The sequence below is a fragment of the Lampetra fluviatilis genome, chromosome 40, assembly GCF_964198595.1.
Source record: "Lampetra fluviatilis chromosome 40, kcLamFluv1.1, whole genome shotgun sequence".
NCBI lineage: Eukaryota > Metazoa > Chordata > Hyperoartia > Petromyzontiformes > Petromyzontidae > Lampetra > Lampetra fluviatilis.
In genome coordinates, this window is record NC_136314.1 from 5,437,738 (window position 1) to 5,461,083 (window position 23,346).

The following is a 23,346-nucleotide window of genomic DNA, read 5'->3' on the forward strand; positions in this document are numbered from 1 at the left end:
TCGCTCACCTTGCACCGCCACCATGCCCGCCGCACACACGCACTCCTCCCACTCATCTCGGCCCTGCCTCGCCGCCCCCCTCACCGCGTGAGCCCCCCACGGCCTGGCTGAGGGCGCGCGCGTCCAGCGCTCGGCGCGTCTGCTCGTGCAGCGTGGCGCGTGCCGACTCCAGGACGCGCCCCACCGTGGTGGCCAGCCCGCCCAGGTTGTGGAACACCTGCAGCGCCGTGCCCACCTGCGTGGGGTTCTGGTGGGGAGACACGCGCACGCACGCGCACACGTATACGTACAGAAGGACAAAGATCCCCCCCTCCCGTATTGCCTCAACAGACTGTAGGGGCAAGTGCTGTTAGCGAGTAGAACCTACGAAGGACGGCACGGCACAAGAGGGGGTGGGTGGCCAGCACCACGCCCGGCCGCCTTTGTCTCCCGAGTGGCGATGTTTACAAGACGAGGCTGAGGCGACCTAGCTGAGGCCCAGGACCGGTTTAGATAATCGTCACCGATGTTGGCCATGAGCTGCAATCGAACTCGATTCGCCAAGTTCGTAGTGCAGTGCTGCTACACCACTGCGCCACCGCACACACACAGATATGCATACGCACGCACGCACGCACACACACACACACCCACACACGAGCGCGCGACCTCCCCTGTGCGTTGGTGTCGAACCCTAACGAGCGCCCCATGGTTGGGCTGTGGCCCTAACAAGGCGCCCCAATCGATCCATAATGGCCTCTAATTGCGTTAACGGCGGCGCCGCACATCCACCGCCGACCCCCACCACCACCCCCGCTCCTCCAGATCAACAGTGGAACACATCAGGCAAGGTGGACACCGGGGAGAGGTGGCCACCACACTGGGGAGGGTGGACATCAGGCAAGGTGGACACCGGGGAGAAGCGGGGACCTATTGGGGCGCTCACAAAACAAAGATGCCCGTATAGCCTGCAACAGACTGTAGGGGCAAGTGTTGTTAGCGAGCACCTATGAAGGCCGGCACGGCACACAAGGGGTGGGTGGCCAACATCACGCCCGGCCGCCTTTGTCTCCCTAGTGGCGATGTTTACACATCGCACCGGGTACTCATTTGCGGCTGAGTCGACCTAGGGGAGGCCCAGGACCTGTTCAGATAATCGTCACCGATGTTGGTCGTGAGCGGGAATCGAACCCGCGTCGCCAGGTTCGTAGCAAGCTAACCGCTACACTACCGCTCCCACGCGTTCACACACACACACACGCACACACACACGCTCACACACACACACGCGCTCACACACACACACACGCACACACACACGCTCACACACACACACGCGCTCACACACACACACGCACACACACGCGCTCACACACACACACGCGCACACACACGAGGATGCATCGGTACGTTCGGGGGCCCTGCTCGGTAACCATGCCAACGCGTACCCAGGCCGCTCCACTGGGATGCTCGCTCCGTCCCTGCTGGAATGGGACGCGGCTGTTTTCAGGAATTTCCGAGTTAATTATTTTTCCACTGGGTCAAAACAAATCTCGACGGCCATGACGGAAATCGCTCTCGGTGAAATAGCGTCGTAGACTCGCGCCAACGCATTCCTCTACCAAGTTGTCTTCATAACACGAACTACAATAGGAGAGAGGCCAGAGTGATAGCGTTGTATAGGATGAGGGTTGGAGACTGCACATCCGACTCCGTGCAGCCCCCCATGGCGTCAAATGCAGTCTCTATCTCGCCGTCTGTCTCTATCTGTCTCTTTTGCCGTCTCTGTGTTTTGCTGTGTCTGTCCCTCAATCTGCACCTCTTTCTCTCCCTGTGTCTCTCTCCGTCTCTCACCGCTCCATGCTCCAGGAGCTGGGGGAGGTGCGGCGTGACGTGGGCACAGTTCACACGCACCTGGGTCTCCATGCCCTGCTGCAGCAGCCTGGAGCCCTGGGCCTCCACCTCCCCGCGCGCCCTCGCGATGAACACCAGGTCGCCCGCGATCACCTCCACCCCTGACAGGTCCACACCCTGGCACAGGTAGTCTGCACACAGAGAGCACGGCGACATTAGCGAGCGCCTATCAAGGCCGACGCGGCGCACCAAGGCGATGATCCGTCAAGCGCATCGCTCACCGCTCCGGCCGCGGCACGGGAATCGAGCTCATCTTGCCGAGTTGGCGGCACAGCGAGTTCGCAAGCCGCATGTTCCAGTTACATTAATCAGCCACGCAGCGGCTGCCGTGGCGCTATTAATAGCATCGCCGGGGCGGCCGACGCGCCGTGGAAACCCGCTTCTCTTCTCCCTCATTAGCATAACCGCCTCATTAGAATACATCGCCACCGCCGCCTTAGCCCCGCACAGCGCGGGTTTGAGTTTGACGCCGGGAAACTGGAAATCTTTCGAGACGATCCGGCGCCAGGGTGCTCGGGGCCATCGATGAGAGACTGAATGCAGAGGAGGACTTCTTCTCGACCCCGGCCTCGGGTGAAGCGAGCCGCTCGCAAGCGGAAGGTTGCAAAAGCTCAACTGCTGGTCGGGGGGCCAAACTCGTGCCCTTCATCCCTCCGCTTTGTGGGGAAGTCAACAGTGATGGCTCTATGGATGGGCCCACCCCCCGCCATATGAATGTTGAATTTCCACCACTAGCTCAGGGCTGTAAACGGCGCTAAGCCCTTGCCTCCTGCTCCCCACCAGATATATACACACACAAAGATCCCTCCTACAGCCGACAGATATATACACACACAAAGATCCCTCCTACAGCCGACAGATATATACACACACAAAGATCCCTCCTACCGCCAACAGATATATACACACACAAAGATCCCTCCTACCGCCGACAGACTGTGCTGTTTGCGAGTAGCACCCATGAACGCTGGCATGGCACAAGAGGGGATGCGTGGTCAGCACCACGCCCGACCCCCTTTGTCTCCCCAGTGGTGATGTTTACACACCACACTAGGTACTAATTTAAGGCTGAGTCGACCTAGGGGATGCCCAGGACCGGTTCAGACAATCGTCACTGGTGTAGGTGACCGTGAGCGGGAATCAAACACGGATCGCCGGGTTCGTAGCGCGGTGCGTTAACCACTGCACCACGGTTCCCCAGATATACACAAACACAGATATATATACACAAACACAGATATATATATACAAACACAGCTATATATATACACAAACACAGATCTTCTTCTTCTTCCGTATGGCATTGTGAAAAGCAACAGTCTTTTTTATACAAACACATAACATGCACACAATCATACAGTGTACCACACTTGCCCCTCCCCGGGGGTTCAGTGCCACGTGTGACCTCGTTAGGCCACTGCCCAGCATCGACCACAGCGGCCTTCAATTAACAGCCTAACGCCGGCTGGACAGGGGCCTCCGCGTGCAGTGAACTACTCCTGTCTACACTCGCACACCACACGCAGCACACACGCAGCACACACAGGGTCTACACACACACCACACAGAGTCTACACACACACACAGGGTACACACACCACACAGAGTCTACACACGCAGCACACACAGTGTACACACGCAGCACACATAGTGTACACACACACCACACACAGAGTCTACACACACACCCTACACAGGGTACACACACACCACACACACACCACACGCACACACGCAGCACACACAGGGTCTACACACACACAGACCGCACAGTGTCTACACACACACACAGGGTGTACATACACACCACACACAGTGTACACACACAAACACAGTGTGCACACACACACCACACACAGGGTCTACACACACCACACACAGGGTACACACACACACCACACACAGAGTCCACACACACCACACACACACTACACACACACCACACAGAGTCTACACACACCACACACAGGGTACACACACACCCCACACACAGAGTCCACACACACCACACACACACTACACACACCACACAGTCTACACACACACACTACACACACCCTACAGAGAGCTCCTTCCAACACTCCCCACCTGGCCCCACTTCCTCGGCCCCCATAGAGACTCTCCCCAGAGAGTTTGGTCCTCACAGAGAGCACGGGGAGAGAGGGGGGTGTGCAGAGGGGAGAGCGAAGGGAGAGAGGGGGGGGGTGTGCAGAGGGGAGAGCGAAGGAAGAGAGGGGGGGGGTGTGCAGAGGGGAGAGCGAAGGGAGAGGGGGGGGGTGCAGAGGGGAGATTGAAGGGAGAGGGGGGGGGTGTGCAGAGGGGAGAGCAAAGGGAGAGAGGGGGGGGGTGCAGAGGGGAGATTGAAGGGAGAGGGGGGGGGTGTGCAGAGGGGAGAGCAAAGGGAGAGAGGGGGGGGGTGCAGAGGGGAGATTGAAAGGAGAGGGGGGGGGTGTGCAGAGGGGAGAGCGAAGGGAGAGAGGGGGGGGTGCAGAGGGGAGATTGAAGGGAGAGGGGGGGGGGGTGCAGAGGGGAGAGCGAAGGGAGAGGGGGGGGTGCAGAGGGGAGATTGAAAGGAGAGGGGGGGGGTGTGCAGAGGGGAGAGCAAAGGGAGAGAGGGGGGGGTGCAGAGGGGAGATTGAAGGGAGAGGGGGGGGGGGTGCAGAGGGGAGAGCGAAGGGAGAGGGGGGGGTGCAGAGGGGAGAGCGAAGGGAGAGAGGGGGGGGGTGTGCAGAGGGGAGAGCGAAGGGAGAGGGGGGGTGTGCAGAGGGGAGAACGAAGGGAGAGGGGGGGGTGTGCAGAGGGGAGAGCGAAGGGAGAGGGGGGGGGTGCAGAGGGGAGATTGAAGGGAGAGGGGGGGGGGGTGCAGAGGGGAGAGCGAAGGGAGAGGGGGGGGTGCAGAGGGGAGAGCGAAGGGAGAGAGGGGGGGGTGTGCAGAGGGGAGAGCGAAGGGAGAGGGGGGGTGTGCAGAGGGGAGAACGAAGGGAGAGGGGGGGGGTGTGCAGAGGGGAGAACGAAGGGAGAGGGGGGGGGGGTGCAGAGGGGAGCGCGAAGGGAGAGGGGGGGTGTGCAGAGGAGAGAACGAAGGGAGAGGGGGGGTGTGCAGAGGGGAGAACGAAGGGAGAGGGGGGGGGTGCAGAGGGGAGCGCGAAGGGAGAGGGGGGGTGTGCAGAGGGGAGAACGAAGGGAGAGGGGGGGGGTGTGCAGAGGGGAGAGCGAAGGGAGAGGGGGGGTGTGCAGAGGGGAGAACGAAGGGAGAGGGGGGGGGTGCAGAGGGGAGCGCGAAGGGAGAGAGGGGGGGGGGTGCAGAGGGGAGAGTGAAGGGAGTGAGGAGGGAGTGAGTAATTGGGAAGGGAGAGGGGGGGTGCAGAGGGGAGAGTGAAGGGAGTGAGGAGGGAGTGAGGAAGGGAGTGAGTAATTGGGAAGGGAGAGAGGGGGGTGCAGAGGGGAGAGTGAAGGGAGTGAGGAGGGAGTGAGGAGGGAGTGAGTAATTGGGAAGGGAGAGGGGGGGGTGCAGAGGGGAGAGTGAAGGGAGTGAGGAGGGAGTGAGGAGGGAGTGAGTAATTGGGAAGGGAGTGCGACGAGTGACAGACAGCTAGAGGGAGGAGGGGGGGAGTGAGGGGGGGGAGTGAGGGGGGGGGGCGAGCGAGGGGAGAGGGGAGGGCGAGTGAGGGGAGTCTCCGAGCAGTGCAGACTCAGCTCACGACAGCACGGGGAGCAGGAAAGGCAGGGGAGAGAGATAATCAGAGAGAGAGAGCCGTGAAGGAGGGCGCGATAGGGAAGAGCGAGGAGAGAGAGCGACATCATCAGAGAGGCAGCCTCGCAGACAGAGTTGGAGAGAGTGGACAGCGTGAGAGGGAGAGTGGAGCGGCAGGCCAGCGTGGGCGACGCGGAACTCCGACGCGATGCCATACAGGTGAGTGCGTGTACAGGTGAGTGTGGTGTGTGTACAGGTGAGTGTGGTGTGTGTACAGGTGAGTGTGGTGTGTGTACAGGTGAGTGTGGTGTGTGTACAGGTGAGTGTGGTGTGTGTACAGGTGAGTGTGGTGTGTGTACAGGTGAGTGTGGTGTGTGTACAGGTGAGTGTGGTGAGTGTGGTGTGTGTGTACAGGTGAGTGTGGTGTGTGTACAGGTGAGTGTGGTGTGTGTGGTGTGTGTATGCTGGTGAGTGTGGTGTGTGTATGCTGGTGAGTGTGGTGTGTGTGCTGGTGAGTGTGGTGTGTGTATGCTGGTGCGTGTGGTGTGTGTATGCTGGTGAGTGTGGTGTGTGTATGCTGGTGAGTGTGGTGTGTGTGTGCTGGTGAGTGTGGTGTGTGTGTGCTGGTGAGTGTGGTGTGTGTGTGCTGGTGAGTGTGGTGTGTGTGTGCTGGTGAGTGTGGTGTGTGTGTGCTGGTGAGTGTGGTGTGTGTATGCTGGTGAGTGTGGTGTGTGTGTGCTGGTGAGTGTGGTGTGTGTGTGCTGGTGAGTGTGGTGTGTGTGTGCTGGTGAGTGTGGTGTGTGTATGCTGGTGAGTGTGGTGTGTGTATGCTGGTGAGTGTGGTGTGTGTGTGCTGGTGAGTGTGGTGTGTGTGTGCTGGTGAGTGTGGTGTGTGTATGCTGGTGAGTGTGGTGTGTGTGTGCTGGTGAGTGTGGTGTGTGTGTGCTGGTGAGTGTGGTGTGTGTGTGCTGGTGAGTGTGGTGTGTGTGTGCTGGTGAGTGTGGTGTGTGTACAGGTGAGTGTGGTGTGTGTGTGCTGGTGAGTGTGGTGTGTGTGTGCTGGTGAGTGTGGTGTGTGTGTGCTGGTGAGTGTGGTGTGTGTACAGGTGAGTGTGGAGTGTGTGGTGTGTGTATGCGGGTGAGTGTGGTGTGTGTGTGCTGGTGGGTGTGGTGTGTGTACAGGTGAGTGTGGTGTGCGTGGTGTGTGTACAGGTGAGTGTGGAGTGTGTGGTGTGTGTATGCTGGTGAGTGTGGTGTGTGTATGCTGGTGAGTGTGGTGTGTGAATGCTGGTGAGTGTGGTGTGTGTACAGGTGAGTGTGGTGTGTGTATGCTGGTGAGTGTGGAGTGTGTATGCTGGTGAGTGTGGTGTGTATATGCTGGTGCGTGTACAGGTGAGTGTGGTGTGTGTATGCTGGTTCGTGTGGGGTGTGTATGCTGGTGAGTGTGGTGTGTGTATGCTGGTGAGTGTGGTGTGTGTATGCTGGTGAGTGTGGTGTGTGTATGCTGGTGAGTGTGGTGTGTGTGTGCTGGTGAGTGTGGTGTGTGTATGCTGGTGAGTGTGGTGTGTGTATGCTGGTGAGTGTGGTGTGTGTACAGGTGAGTGTGGTGTGTGTATGCTGGTGAGTGTGGTGTGTGTATGCTGATGTGTGTACAGATGAGTGTGGTGTGTGTATGCTGGTGCGTGTACAGGTGAGTGTGGTGTGTGTATGCTGGTGAGTGTGGTGTGTGTATGCTGGTGAGTGTGGTGTGTGTATGCTGGTGAGTGTGGTGTGTGTGTGCTGGTGAGTGTGGTGTGTGTATGCTGGTGAGTGTGGTGTGTGTATGCTGGTGAGTGTGGTGTGTGTATGCTGGTGAGTGTGGTGTGTGTATGCTGGTGAGTGCGTGTTCAGGTGAGTGTGGTGTGTGTGCTTTGTCTTTGTCTGTGCAAGTGTCGGTCCATGTACGAGGCTGCATCTGGATGCGTTGCGCGAGTGTACATGCAAGCGTGTAGCTACGTCTGTGTGTATTTCTACGCGTGTAAGCGTGTATGTGTATGTGTTACGCGTGTGCGTGTGTGCGTGGACGAGGAGCGAGTGTCGTGGTGAATGCACTGCGCTATAAACTCGGCGCACCGAGTTCACTTCCAATTCATAGCCAGCATTAGTGATCATCTGACCCAATTCTGGGCACCCTCTAGGTCGACTCAGCCTTAAACGAGTACCATGTGCGGCACGTAACATCAGCACTGGGGAGACAAAGATGGCTGTGCGTGGTTCTGGCCATACCACCCCTTCGTGTACCATCCCGGCCTTCACAGGTGCTCGCTAACAACACTTGTTCACTCGATGGACGGGGGGGATCTCTGTCTTCGCCGTGTGTCCGTGTGCATGATTTCCGCATGTCAGGATGTGCGTCCGCACTCTCCGTGCCAGACTCCACACACCACACACACACAATGCACACGACCCACGCTCGGCACCACCACCACCTCTCACAGCCGCCCTTCACCCCACAGCGGGGAGGAAGAGCAGGGAGGAGGTCAGGCCACACCCATCCCCCGTCTCACGCGCACACACACACGAGCCTCACCACACTCGGCGTGTCCCCAGTACACGGGCCACCCCTCTCCCTCCTTGCGCAGGGCTTGAAGGGAGCAGTGACTGAGAGAACCACTCAAGGAATGGCTCAAGAAAGACCTGAAAGAATGGCTGACTGCAGGGCCGACCGTGCTAGCGACTGCACGGGCGACCGAGATGACGGACGGAACGACCCTCGGCTGACCGCGTGAAAGCGCGACGACGACCGCCCCATCGACTTCACGAGCATCGGTGCCGTCGACGGGACTAGCGGCTGCACGAGCGACGGCGCCGTCCGCTTTACGCGCCACTCGACGGTCCCTCCCTGGCGCCGCGGCCGGCGCCCCCGACATGGAGGAGCCGTGGCCGCTGTGGTTGCGCGCCGGAGTGGCCGCCCTGCTGGTTCTCGAGGCCGTGCTGGGGCTGTCCTGCAACGTGCTGGTGCTGGCGGTCGGCGGAGCCTGCGGCCGCTGCCGCGCCGGCACGAGGGACGGGGCCCGCTCGGCGCGACGGAGGGGGCCGTCGGCGGGCGGCGCCTCGTGGGGGGGGCGCCGGCGTGGGCGGGAGGGGATCGGCGGTGAGCGTGAGCGTCATGGTGACGGCGAGCGTGCACGCGCTGGACTTGCTCATCAGCGTCGCCTGCGCCCCCGTGGCCGCGGCCGCGTTGCTGCTGCCGGTGCCTACGCTGTTGCCCGGGCTGGCGTCCGTGCCGTTCTACCCTGGGGTGCCGCCGCCGACGCCGACCGGCCCCGGGGTCGACCGGGACGCGATCGCGTCGGCCGGCGATGCTCCGGCGGCGATTCCCGGCGTCGCCCCGTCGGGCTGCGGAGAAGCCGCCGGCGCCGCCGACGGAGCCCCGCGGAGGTCACGCCGCGGGGCGGGGGACGGCGCACGTCAGGACCGGCCAGAGTATCGCCTCCTCGTCGGCCCCCGGACCTACTGGCGCCGGCGCCAAAAATGAAACCGAGAACCCCGTCGCACCGGAGGAGGACGGGCGTCAGCAACGGGACCGGCGACCGGGCGGCGGCGCCGGCGACCTGTACGCGCTGCACGAGGCGTGCGCCAGTTTCGCGGGCGTCGCCACGTCGACGGGCGTGCTGCTGGTGACGCTCGACCGCTACGACATGGGCGTGCGCCCCACCAGCCGCCTCCTCACGCCGCGTCGCGCTGGAGCCGTGCTCGCCTCCCTCTGGGCGCTGTCTGCCGCCGCCTTCGCCTGCCCGCTCATGCGACCCGACTGGATCCTGCAGCAGCCCAACCGACGCGGCCCAAACGCCGGCACCAACATCGGTAACGACAGCATCGACGGAGCCGGCTCTGGGCGTAGCGGGGGTCGCGGCTCCGAGATACGCCTGCGCTTCGACCACCTCGTTCCCCAGGCGCCGGTTTTTCTGCTGGCGACCGGCGCCATGCTGCTCACGTACGGCAAGATCGTGCGCGCGCTGCGCTTCCGCTTCGCGTCGGGGCTGCACGGCGCGGGCGGCGCCAAGCCGACGGCGCGGACCCCTGCGGCGCCGACGTTGGAGCCGGCGGTCAAGCCGGCGCCCATGGGCGTGCACGCGTCGGTAGCGGTGGTGCTCGCCATCAAGCGCGCCGTGCGGCGGCACCGCGAGCGCCGCGCGCGTAAGCGCCGCGTGCTGCGCACCTCGCTCGCCATCGTCGGCTCCTTCGCCGGCTGCTGGGCGCCCGTGCAGACGCTCAACCTCGTGCTCGCCGCGACGGCGGGCGGCGCCGACGGCGACGAGGGGCTGGCGCTGGCGCTGCGGGTGAGGCCGGCGCTTCTGGCCCTCGCCTACGCCACCGCGGCGTTGCACCCGGCGCTCTACGGCTTCACGCGGCAGGGCGTGCGCGAGGCCATCGCCGCCGCCCTCTGCCGGCGCCCGGCCGGCCCCGACGCCGGCGCCGCCCGGCCTCGGTTCCGCCGGTGGCGGCGCCGCATGTTGGACGGCGCCGGGAGGGCGCCGGGCTGGCGGGCGGAGAGGGGTCTTCCCGACGGCGTGGAGGAGGAGGGGGAGGAGGAAGGGGAGGGGCCGAGGGGGAGGGCGGGCGTCGGCGCGAGCCCCGGGCGGCACGCGACCCCCGACCCCGGGCCGGGGGTGTTGCGCGGGGGTCGCGCCCTCGCGCGCCTCCGGGTCGAGGTCACGCAGCTCAGCGACACGACGGAGCGCTGCGTCACCGAGGTCGTCACCACGCGAGAGTGAAGGCCGCCGACAACAGTGACCGCGATGCTGGATACCGCTCGTAGCCACAGTTGGCGAGGTGCGGTGGAAAAGAAGTTCAACACACAAACCTACACTCCGAGTCACCACCCAAGGGTGATTATCAAGCAGCCGCTGCCAATGGCCACGACGAGCGACTACCACAGGTCGCCGCTGCGAGTCACGATCCGCGAGCGGTTGAAACGCCTTGCGAGCGAGTGCGACGATGATAGTGGTGGGTAGATTGAGAGCGATCTCACGAGTAGTTCTGTCATGTCATCTTCTGGGGGGCTGCTCTCCACTGCTCCCTCCCAGTTCCAAATAATAATAAGACAGGTAACGTTTGTGTCGTAAACCCTCCTCCACCTGACACAGCCAATTAATTAAGTCGTTCTGCCAAAAACAACTACCACCCACAACCACCATCAACCACTTACAACAACCATCAACCACCTACCACCACCTACAACCACCATCAACCACCTACAACAACCATCAACCACCTACCACCACCTACAACCACCATCAACCACCTACAACAACCATCAACCACCTACCACCACCTACAACCACTTACAACAACCATCAACCACCTACAACCACCATCAACCACTTACAACAACCATCAACCACCTACAACCACCATCAACCACTTACAACAACCATCAACCACCTACAACCACCATCAACCACTTACAACAACCATCAACCACCTACAACCACCATCAACCACTTACAACAACCATCAACCACCTACAACCACCATCAACCACTTACAACAACCATCAACCACCTACAACCACCATCAACCACTTACAACAACCATCAACCACCTACAACCACCATCAACCACTTACAACAACCATCAACCACCTACAACCACCATCAACCACTTACAACAACCATCAACCACCTACCACCACCATCAACCACTTACAACAACCATCAACCACCTACAACCACCATCAACCACTTACAACAACCATCAACCACCTACCACCACCTACAACCATCATCAAGCCTTTTGGCGTCATCTGGTCCAACCCATGTGAGACTAGGCTCTAAGGAAAGCTGTCTCGGGTGTGGACCAATCAACTTCAAGGACAGTGCATACATTATCAGAGTTGTGTTTTTTGTTTGCATTATGACTGCAGGTATTGTGGTATATGCAAACATGACTCCTTGTAAAAAAAGGTGTAAGTTTTGTTGCCAGATAGAAGGGTAAAAAACCAATTATCATCATCAACCACTTACAACAACCATCAACCACCGACCACAACCTACAACCACCATCAACCACCGACAACCCCCTATAACCACCATCAACCAAGACCTCAAGAATGGCCCTTGCTCACGCCGTCAACGGCTCCAGCTCCGCCGCTGCCGCTGCTGCTGCTGCCACCATCTTGGAACCTCGCCCAGGTGGGGAAGGACGCTGCTGGCGACGAGCGTGGGACAACGTGGACGTCCAGGATCAACACATCGTTCCAGAGCCAAACACCGCACACCTCCTCGCTTTCACATTCCTCCTCCTTGAGCACACCGCTGCTGCTGGTGCGACCATCAACCGCATCAGAACCACAGGCGGCCGCTCGCATCTCCTTCATGAAGGGACAATTAAAACAAGAGCCGAGGGAGTGCGATTGTGGCCGTACAACCCGAACTTTGGACTGTGCGGTAAGCAACTGTGGTCTGCGCTTCTTCAATGGAGGAGGAACAGCGACACGACACGAACTCTCTCTCTCTCTGCCGAAGGCCTCTCGCTGTGGCCAACAGCAGAACTCCACATCGGCACTTAGCTCCTGAAGATCCTGTCGCTGCCGTCAAGGTCAAGATGAGAATAGACGAACGCCGTCAATTGATCGATTGACTACCGCTTCACCACCATCATCACCATCGATGTTGTTGGGGAGCAATGCACTCGCGACATTTAACTACTGGGCACCGACGTTTCGCTGCCAGTGAGAGCCGGCGTTCTCAGGCAATTGGTAGAAAGTTATGAACCATAACATTGGTCACTTAGGAGATTAGCAGCTGCATTTGGCTGTGTAGTAGTGCGGCGGCAGCGGGAACGGCAGCGCGTTCGGGATGTAATTATGATTTTCAAAGGAAGAAAATAAAATGAATTTAGATGGCGGAGGTTAACCTCCGTCATGCATGAATTGTTAAAAAGAAAAGTACCGCCCCCCACCTCCCCAAGGCAATTTTGGTTTAATGCGAGGCAACAGAAGCCCCGCAAATATGACGACCGTCCCACAGTGGCCGTGTGAGCCCGAGCCGTCCACCGCAGTGGACGCAGCGCTACGCCGCGGTCAGGGGGGGCACTTGGGGGTAGCGGGGGGTCACGCGCCACTTAAGGCTCAAGAGATGTTCAAGTGCGACGGGTTGTGTGTCTTTCAGGGTAAAAGGGTCGAGATTAGGGTGTCATGTGTCTTAAGGGTCACGTGTCAAAGGGTCAAGAGAGATTAAAGGTCAGGCGTCGTTGCAGGGGCCACGTGTCTTTCAAGGGTCAGAGATGAAACGCCGCGCGGCACCGAGGGTCGCGCGGCAGACGGGAGGTCGCGTGTCTGGCGCGCTCCACACGGCTCGCGTCTCACCTCGACGCGCTCGAAAGGGGCACCCCCCTCCAACGGCAGCTGCCCCTGTGCAGCACAAGGTGACTGGGCATCTGGCCTACGCGCGTGCACGAGTCTGTCAGTAGTAGGGTCCGATGACCGCTGGTGTGTTTGAGATATTTGCAGCAAAATTTTTTTGTAAGTTGAATAATTTGGACCGTGACGCAGGTGGCACACGTTGGGCCTACTCTTGCGAACGACGTCACGGGATCTTTAATGTCCATGACGGTCACCTAGGGTCAGAGGTCCCTGACCAGGGAAGGGTGGGTTGGGTGAACAACAGCCGCTAGAGGACGACGGCTCAAGGTGAGCGCGACCGGGCACAGGAAGAACCGGCGATGTCGGACGTTCCAAGGGGGGTGGGGGTGTAGGGGTGCGGGGGATAGCGACGAGAGAGGAGAGAGAGTTGGGGGGTTGGCGCAGCGATGAGTCCAATTCATCTTCCCCCCAGGGAGAGGGGGGTAGGCCCTCGGCTCGTTAAAAATCGGCCGGTTGCCATGGCGATGCTTTTTTCCAGCTGGTACCATGGGGGAATGTCAGCCCCAGCAACAGCAGCTCAGCGCGTTACCAAGACAAACCCTAATCTACCCCACCCCACACACACACAAAGATCCCCCGTGTAGCCTTAACGGTCTGTTGGGGCAAGTGCTGTTAGCGAGCACCTATTAAGGCCAACATGAGACACGAGGGGGTGGGTGGCAAATACCACACCCGGCCGTCTTTGTCTCCCCAGTGCTGAAATATTACACACTGCACCAGGTACTCACCTCAGGCTTAGTCGAAATAGGAAAGGCCCAGGACTGGTGCAGACATGAGTCAATGATGTTGGCGGCGAGCGGGAACCGAACTCGGGTCGCGCTAGTTGGTAGCATGAAGCGCTAATCACTGCGCCACGACTCCCTCCCGTACGTGCACAACCGTACATACACACGTACACCAGTACATGCGTACATACGTAGCACACACATACACACCTGCGTTCCGGCACTCACGAAAGAAGATCCCCTGTGGAGGTTTTTGACAGATGATTGGGGCAAGTGCAGCACACGCACACCCATGCATGTGCATGCAAAGATCCCTGTATAGCCTCAACAGAAGGATGGAGACAGTGCTGTTGGCGAGCACCGATGAAGGCCGGTACGGCACACGAGGAGGTGGGTGGCACAATCATCCGTCTCCACAGCGGCGATGATTACACACCGCACAAGGAACTCATTTGAGGCTGAGTCGACCTAGGGGAGGCCCAGGACCTGGTTCAGATAATCGTCACTGGTGTAGTCAACGGGAACTGAACTCAGGTAGCTTGTCTGAGTAACACAGCGCGCTAACCACTACACCACTTCACAAATGTGTACGTATACACATGTGTACAAATATGCAAAAATGTAAGTGTGTGGTGAGTGGTAGTGTGAGTATGAGTGGTGCGTGGTAGTTAGAGCAGTAAGGTGAATAGTAGTGTGAGTGGTGTAGTGAGTGGTGTAGTCAGCGGTAGTGTAGGCGATTTGTTGAGTCTCCATGTGAGTCTCTGGGTCTTTCTGTGAGTACACTGGTCTCTATGTGAGTCTATGGGTCTCTACGTGAGTCTATGGGTCTCTGTGTGAGTACACAGGTCTCAATGTGAGTCTATGGGTCTCTGTGTGAGTACACGGATCTCTATGTGAATCTATGGGTCTCTGTGTGAGTACACAGGTCTCTATGTGAGTCTATGGGTCTCTGTGTGAGTACACAGGTCTCTATGTGAGTCTATGGGTCTCTGTGTGAGTACACGGATCTCTATGTGAATCTATGGGTCTCTGTGTGAGTACACAGGTCTCTATGTGAGTCTATGGGTCTCTGTGTGAGTACACAGGTCTCAATGTGAGTCTATGGGTCTCTGTGTGAGTACACGGATCTCTATGTGAATCTATGGGTCTCTGTGTGAGTACACAGGTCTCTATGTGAGTCTATGGGTCTCTGTGTGAGTACACAGGTCTCTATGTGAGTCTATGGGTCTCTGTGTGAGTACACGGGTCTCTATGTGAGTCTATGGGTCTCTGTGTGAGTACACGGGTCTCTATGTGAGTCTATGGGTCTCTGTGTGAGTACACGAGTCTCTATGTGAGTCTATGGGTCTCTGTGTGAGTCTCTGGGTCTTTCTGTGAGTACACGGGTCTCTGTGTGAGTCTATGGGTCTCTATGTGAGTCTATGGGTCTCTGTGTGAGTACACGAGTCTCTATGTGAGTCTATGGGTCTCTGTGTGAGTACACGAGTCTCTATGTGAGTCTATGGGTCTCTGTGTGAGTCTCTGGGTCTTTCTGTGAGTACACGGGTCTCTGTGTGAGTCTATGGGTCTCTATGTGAGTCTATGGGTCTCTGTGTGAGTACACGAGTCTCTATGTGAGTCTATGGGTCTCTGTGCGAGTATACGGGTCCCACTCACCGAGCTCGTTGAGGGACTGTGCTGCCTTGCTGATCTCGCGGGAGCCGCCCTGCAGCTGTGCCTGCAACCGCTTGCTCAAGTAGAGGATGCGGATGATCCGGCGCAGCAGGTCACACGCGGCCTGCGGGCACGCACAGACAAAGGTTCCCTGTGTAGCGCGCACAGGCTGTCGGGGCAAGTACCGTTAGCGAGCGGCGCCTGCGAAGGCCGGCACGGCGCACAAGCGGGCGGTGTGGCATGCAACCGTGCCCGGCCATCTTTGTCTCCCTAGCACTTATTTAAGGCTGAGTTGACCCCCGGGAAGGAAAATAACCAGTTCAGATATCTGCCACTGTTGTTGACCGTGAGCGGGAATTGAACTCAGGTTGCCGGGTTGGTAGTGCAACGCCATAACCACTGCACCACCGCTCCCCACACATACGCACACACGCGTACACGCGAACACACACGTGCACAAATGTGAGTACTGGGGCGAGTGGTAGGACAATTGGCAGTGTGAGTGGCGAGTCGTACTTTGAGTGCCAGGGTGAACATCGTGCTGAGTCGTCGGATAAGTGGTAGCTTCAGTGGTGGCGAGCATGAGTGGTGCGCGTGAGAGTGGCGAGCAGTGTGGTGAGGGTCCTCACCTGCAGCCGGGCCAGCTGTGCGGTACGTGCCACGATCTTGTTGTATGGTTCAACAATCTTCACACGTATCCTGAACCACAAAGACAAACATCCCCCATATAACCTTAACAGCCTGTTGGGACAAGTGCTGCTAGCGAGCACCTATGAAGGCCTGCGCGGCACACACGGTGGTGGTGTGGCCAGCACTATGCCGGTCACCTTTTCCTCCCCAATGCTGATGTTTACACACCGCAACGGGTATTCAGTAAAGGCTGAGTTGACCTCGAGGAGGCCCAAGACCGTTTCAGATACAGTATTCTTCACCGATTTTGCCCGTGAGCAGGAATCAAACTCTGAGCAGCCGGGTTCGTAACGCAGTGTACTCACCACTGTGTCACCGCTCCCCTAACAAATACGTTCAGATAGAGCTGTACACAGACACACCTAGACAGAGATACAGCGACAGTGGGTGACTGAGTGGGTGAGTGAGTGATTGATTAAGTGAGTGGGTGAGTGTGTTGGGTGAGTGAATGGATCAGTGGACGAGTGGGTGGGTGAACGAATCAGTGGGTGAGTAGGCGAGACAAAACAGCCAGTCTGGAAGATCAAGTCCGGTGATAACAGCATTGGTGACGGAGGTCAATGCTTGAGATGGAGACAACCATAATGGTTGTGATGATGGTGTGTGTTATGATGATGTGATGGTGGTTGTGATGATGGTGTGTGTTATGATGATGTGATGGTGGTTGTGATTATGGCGTGTGTTATGATGATGTGATGGTGGTTGTGACGATGGCGTGTGTTATGATGATGTGATGATGGTTGTGATTATGGTGTGTGTTATGATGATGTGATGGTTGTGATTACGGTGTGTTATGATGATGTGATGGTGGTTGTGATGATGGTGTGTGTTATGATGATGTGATGGTGGTTGTGATTATGGTGTGTGTTATGATGATGTGATGGTGGTTGTGATGATGGTGTGTGTTATGATGATGTGATGATGGTTGTGATTATGGTGTGTGTTATGATGATGTGATGGTTGTGATTACGGTGTGTGTTATGATGATGTGATGGTTGTGATGATGGTGTGTGTTATGATGATGTGATGGTAGTTGTGATGATGGCGTGTGTTATGATGATGTGATGGTGGTTGTGATGATGGTGTGTGTTATGATGATGTGATGATGGTTGTGATTATGGTGTGTGTTATGATGATGTGATGGTTGTGATTATGGTGTGTGTTATGATGATGTGATGGTTGTGATTATGGTGTGTGTTATGATGATGTGATGGTTGTGATTATGGTGTGTGTTATGATGATGTGATGATGTTGTGATTATGGTGTGTGTTATGATGATGTGATGGTTGTGATTATGGTGTGTGTTATGATGATGTGATGGTTGTGATTATAGTGTGTTATGATGATGTGATGGTTGTGATTATGGTGTGTGTTATGATGATGTGATGATGTTGTGATTATGGCGCGTGTTATGATGTGATGATGGTTGTGATTAAAATTATAATTATGAACTTATGTTGAACTTCTTTCGCACCGTACATAGCCAACCACAATTATGATGAATGCAACAAATATTATGTTCGTGATGACGATCGTAATGACGACGATGATGATGCTGACGATGACGTTGACGATGAGTGGGGTTGTACCCCATGATTTGCGAGCACCTGTCCACTGCAGACTGCAGAGCAGATATCCGGGCCTGCATCATCTGCAACACTCCTGTAACGATCGCACACAGCTTTGGATGAAGCAACAACAGACACACCTCCACTCACCCCTCACCTCCCCATGCCCCTCACCTCCCCTCACCCCTCACCTCCTCACTCCCCTCACCTTCCCACTCCCCTCACCTCCCCACGCCCCTCACCTCCCCTCACCCCTCACCTCCCCTCACCCCTCACCTCCCCTCACCCCTCACCTCCTCACTCCCCTCACCTCCCCACTCCCCTCACCTCCTCATGCCCCTCACCTCCCCTCACCTCCTCACTCCCCTCACCTCCCCACATCTCCCCCCACCCCTCACCTCCCCACGCCCCTCACCTCCCCCCGCCCCTCACCTCCCCCCACCCCTCACCTCCCCACGCCCCTCACCTCCCCACTCCCCTCACCTCTCCTCACCTCCCCCCCACCCCTCATCTCCCCACGCCCCTCACCTCCCCTCACCCCTCACCTCCCCACTCCCCTCACCTCCCCTCACCCCTCACCTCCCCAAGCCCCTCACCTCCCCTCGCCCCTCACCTCCCCACGCCCCTCACCTCCCCACGCCCCTCACCTCCCCTCGCCCCTCACCTCCCCTCGCCCCTCACCTCCCCACGCCCCTCACCTCCCCCCGCCCCTCACCTCCCCCCGCCCCTCACCTCCCCCCGCCCCTCACCTCCCCAAGCCCCTCACCTCCCCACGCCCCTCACCTCCCCACGCCCCTCACCTCCCCCCGCCCCTCACCTCCCCCCGCCCCTCACCTCCCCACGCCCCTCACCTCCCCCCGCCCCTCACCTCCCCCCGCCCCTCACCTCCCCACGCCCCTCACCTCCCCCCGCCCCTCACCTCCCCACGCCCCTCACCTCCCCCCGCCCCTCACCTCCCCCCGCCCCTCACCTCCCCCCGCCCCTCACCTCCCCACGCCCCTCACCTCCCCACGCCCCTCACCTCCCCCCGCCCCTCACCTCCCCCCGCCCCTCACCTCCCCACGCCCCTCACCTCCCCACGCCCCTCACCTCCCCCGCCCCTCACCTCCCCCCGCCCCTCACCTCCCCCCGCCCCTCACCTCCCCACGCCCCTCACCTCCCCCCGCCCCTCACCTCCCCCCGCCCCTCACCTCCCCCCGCCCCTCACCTCCCCCCCGCCCCTCACCTCCCCCCGCCCCTCACCTCCCCACGCCCCTCACCTCCCCTCGCCCCTCACCTCCCCCCGCCCCTCACCTCCCCCCGCCCCTCACCTCCCCCCGCCCCTCACCTCCCCACGCCCCTCACCTCCCCCCGCCCCTCACCTCCCCCCGCCCCTCACCTCCCCCCGCCCCTCACCTCCCCACGCCCCTCACCTCCCCCCGCCCCTCACCTCCCCACGCCCCTCACCTCCCCCCGCCCCTCACCTCCCCCCGCCCCTCACCTCCCCACGCCCCTCACCTCCCCCCCGCCTCTCACCTCCCCACGCCCCTTCACCTCCCCCCGCCCCTCACCTCCCCCCGCCACTGACCTCCCTACGCCTCGCACCTCCCCACGCCCCTCACCTCCCCACGCCCCTCACCTCCCCCCCGCCACCGACCTCCACCCACCCCTCACCTCCCCCCACCCCTCACCTCCCCACGCCCCTCACCTCCCCACGCCCCTCACCTCCCCACGCCCCTCACCTCCCCACGCCCCTCACCTCCCCCCGCCCCTCACCTCCCCACGCCCCCTCACCTCCCCCCGCCCCTCACCTCCCCACGCCCCTCACCTCCCCCCGCCCCTCACCTCCCCCCGCCACTGACCTCCCTACGCCTCGCACCTCCCCACGCCCCTCACCTCCCCACGCCCCTCACCTCCCCCCGCCACCGACCTCCACCCACCCCTCACCTCCCCCCACCCCCTCACCTCCCCACGCCCCTCACCTCCCCACGCCCCTCACCTCCCCACGCCCCGCACCTCCCCTCACCCCTCACCTCCCCCCACCCCTCACCTCACATAAAGACTCATATAGAGTCCCATTGACTCACATAGAGACCCATAAATGAAAATAGAGTCCCATTGACTCACATAGAGACCCATAAATGAAAATAGAGTCCCATTGACTCACATAGAGACCCATAAATGAAAATAGAGTCCCATTGACTCCCATACCTAATAAGTCCACGGCTGCTGTGCAGTGTTCGAGAGGTGGTTGCATATATGTGTGTACCTGATGCGGCGTGGTGCTGGCCACCCACCCACCCGCGTGCCGTGCCGGCCTTCATAGGTGCTACTCGCTAACAGCACTTGCCCCGACAGTCTGTTAAGGCTACACGGCAGATCTTTGTCTTTGTAAGTATACCTGTACTGTATATACTGTATGTACAACCCCATTGGGCCAATCCCCGCGAGTCGTGTGGAGCGTGAGCTCACCCTCCAGGGACTCAATTCCAGTGGCTTGGGCCAAGAGGTCCTCATGCCGATCGGACACCTGCAACACAGCCAGAGAGTTAAGGTCAGCTCGGGGTCACGCAAGTGTCGGGGTCACGTAAGGTCAGCTCGGGGTTACACAAGGTCAGCTCGGGGTCACCTAAGTGTCGGGGTCACGTAAGGTCAGCTCGGGGTTACGCAATGTCTGCTCGGGGTTACGCAAGGTCGGGTCGGGTCGGGTCAAGGCAGTGGTTAATCCAGGGGTGGGGGTCCCATGTGGCCCCCCCCCGCCCATCTCCTCGCCCCCCCATCCCCTCCCCTCCTTGGGAGGTTTCAAGATTCGCCTCTGTGCTCGCGACTCGGCGCCCAGCAGCGCCACCCCACTGGGCGAGCTGCGAGGCCGTGTCCCCCCCCTCGCCTATCCCCCCCCTCGCCTATCCCCCCCCTCACCTATCCCCCCTCACACCTACCCCCCCCCTCACCTATCCCCCCCCTCACCTATCCCCCCTCACACCTACCCCCCCCCCCTCACCTATCCCCCTCACACCTCTCCCCCCCTCACCTCTCCCCCCCTCACCTCTCCCCCCCTCACACCTATCCCCCCCTCACCTATTCCCCCCTCACCTCTTCCCCACTCACCTCTCCCCTCTCACCTATCCCCCCTCACACCTATCCCCCCCTCACCTCTCCCCCCTCACCTATCCCCCCCCTCACCTATCCCCCCTCACACCTACCCCCCACCCCTCACCTATCCCCCCTCACACCTATCCCCCCCTCACCTACCCCCCCCTCACCTATCCCCCCCCCTCACACCTCACCTGTGCTCGCAACTCGGCGTCGAGCAGCGCCACCCCCTGGGCGAGCCGTGCGAGCTGCGAGGCCGTGTCGGCCCCCTGAAGCGCGCGGGTCGTGTAGCCCCGCACGTCAAACTCCTCGTGGGCAAAGTCGCGGTACGAGTCTGCGCAGAGATCACCACCATCACCACCACCGCCGTCACCAACACCACCACCGTCACCACCACCACCGTCACCAACACCATCGTCACCACCGCCACCACTGTCACAATCGTCACCACCACCACCCTAGTCACTACCACCATTGTCAACACCACCGTTGTCACCATCACCATCACCACCACCACCACCATCGTCACCAACACCACCACCGTCACCATCGTCACCACCACCGCCACCACCACCGCCACCACCACCACCACCACCGTCACCAACACCGCCACCACCACCGTCACCAACACCGCCACCACCACCGTCACTGTCACCATCTTCACCAACACCACCACCATCACCGCCACCACCGCCACCACCACCATCGTCACCACCACCACCGTCACTCCACCACCCTAGTCACTACCACCATTGTCACTACCACCGTTGTCACCATCACCACCACCACCGTAACGACCACCGCCCACGAGCGGGGTCATCCGTGAGACGCAACGCATTGGGCAACAAAACAAAGCGGACAATTCCCTTCCACATCGCAGAATCATGAGTTAGAAGTGGAGGAATCCGATGAGCTATGAAGCTCTATTTCTAATCTATCCAGGGGAGCCACTCTCTCGAGTCATGCTGCTTCAGGAGGGTCCTGCTGCTCCTGCTGCTGCTTCAGGAGGGTCCTGCTGCTGCTGCTCCTGCTGCTTCTTCCGGAGGGTCCTGCTGCTGCTGCTCCTGCTGCTGCTGCTTCTTCAGGAGGGTCTTGCTGCTGCTGCTGCTTCAGGAGGGTTCTGCTGCTGCTCCTGCTGCTGCTCCTGCTGCTTCTTCAGGAGGGTCCTGCTGCTGCTGCTCCTGCTGCTGCTGCTGCTTCAGGAGGGTCCTGCTGCTCCTGCTGCTGCTTCAGGAGGGTCCTGCTGCTGCTGCTCCTGCTGCTGCTTCAGGAGGGTCCTGCTGCTCATGCTGCTGCATTTGGCTTTCACGTGAAGATGGAAACAGGAGCACTCGGGGTAAACCCCGGCGCGGAAGGGGGTGGGGGGGTGGTAACCATTCATCTGCAATGTGGGGTGGAGATTCGTCCCCGCGTCGCTGTGCCGCCCTCTCCTGGCGCGCCGGGGGTACGGCTCCCCCCTCGACGCCGACGGGAGGGAGTTCCACACCGCGTCTGTGTGTGATTCACCAACCCTCGCTGCTGGCCCCACAGTGCCGGGGGGTTACAAGCTGATATTCGCATAGGCAGCACACGTCCATAAGCACCACACGTCCGTACCTCCACGTGGAACACATTTAAGCACCATTGCTTCAACTCAAACTGTGGGACCGGTCTCGACATTCAGTGCCTCATCAGCAGGCTTCGCTTTGCCCGACTCTTGCTGCTGTAATTATTAAGCACCAACGAAGGTTGTGCGGTTGATGGGATGGTGTTAAAAGATCAGGTTTATATTTGATGTGGAGGAACAGATATGCGAAGGGCAGGGAATTGTTTGCTTTGTGTTGTCTTGCGTAGACGTCACGGGTGGTTCTGCGCCAGAGACGATGGTTGTTGATGGAGCAAGGAGACCGCGGGTTGCGCCGTGTTCACGACGAGATGAGAGGGGCAAAGGGAACGCAGCACAGGACGGCGACGAGGTGACGATGGTGGCGACCTCATCAGGGAGAGAGAATCCGTGAGAGTGAGCGGGGTGACTCGATCGGAAGTCATTGATGACATGACGTCATAACCCGTGTGGCGAGGGTGGTCAACTTACTGGCATCGTGGGGAGGGCAGTAAGGGCAGCATTAATGGGGGGCAGCATCAATGGGGGCAGCGCCGTGAGGGCAGCCGGGAGGTCAGAACAGTGAGGACAGTAGTGACATCAGCTGTGAGGGCAGCCGGGAGGTCATAACAGTGAGAGCAGTAGTGACATCAGCTGTGAGGGCAGAACCTTGAGGGCAGGTGAGAGCAGCAGTGGGAGCAGTAGTGAGGCCAACGCGGCGAGAGGGCAGCAGCAGCAGCGTGGTGAGGGCAGAGCAGCAGCGTGGTGAGGGCAGCAGCAGCAGCAGCAGCAGCGTGGTGAGGGCAGCAGCAGCAGCGTGGTGAGGGCAGCAGCAGCAGCGTGGTGAGGGCAGAGCAGCAGCGTGGTGAGGGCAGCAGCAGCAGCAGCGTGGTGAGGGCAGCAGCAGCAGCGTGGTGAGGGCAGCAGCAGCAGAGTGGTGAGGGCAGCAGCAGCAGCGTGGTGAGGGCAGCAGCAGCAGCGTGGTGAGGGCAGCAGCAGCAGCGTGGTGAGGGCAGCAGCAGCAGCAGCGTGGTGAGGGCAGCAGCAGCAGCGTGGTGAGGG

At 59.8% G+C, this 23,346-nt stretch overlaps 1 protein-coding gene across 1 annotated transcript in view; it reads right to left on the reverse strand.

Annotated features, from left to right (window-relative positions):
- Nucleotides 1-23,346, reverse strand: part of COG5 (component of oligomeric golgi complex 5) — a 36,011-nt gene that overhangs the window by 12,345 nt on the left and 320 nt on the right. The window contains exons 2-8 of the mRNA XM_078874954.1: nt 20,897-21,036; nt 20,082-20,139; nt 17,670-17,724; nt 16,002-16,071; nt 15,376-15,496; nt 1,894-2,024; nt 85-247 (exon numbers count right to left, since the gene is read on the reverse strand). Coding sequence (XP_078731080.1) covers nt 85-247; nt 1,894-2,024; nt 15,376-15,496; nt 16,002-16,071; nt 17,670-17,724; nt 20,082-20,139; nt 20,897-21,036 — 738 coding nt within the window. The remainder of the gene's footprint in view (nt 1-84; nt 248-1,893; nt 2,025-15,375; nt 15,497-16,001; nt 16,072-17,669; nt 17,725-20,081; nt 20,140-20,896; nt 21,037-23,346) is intronic.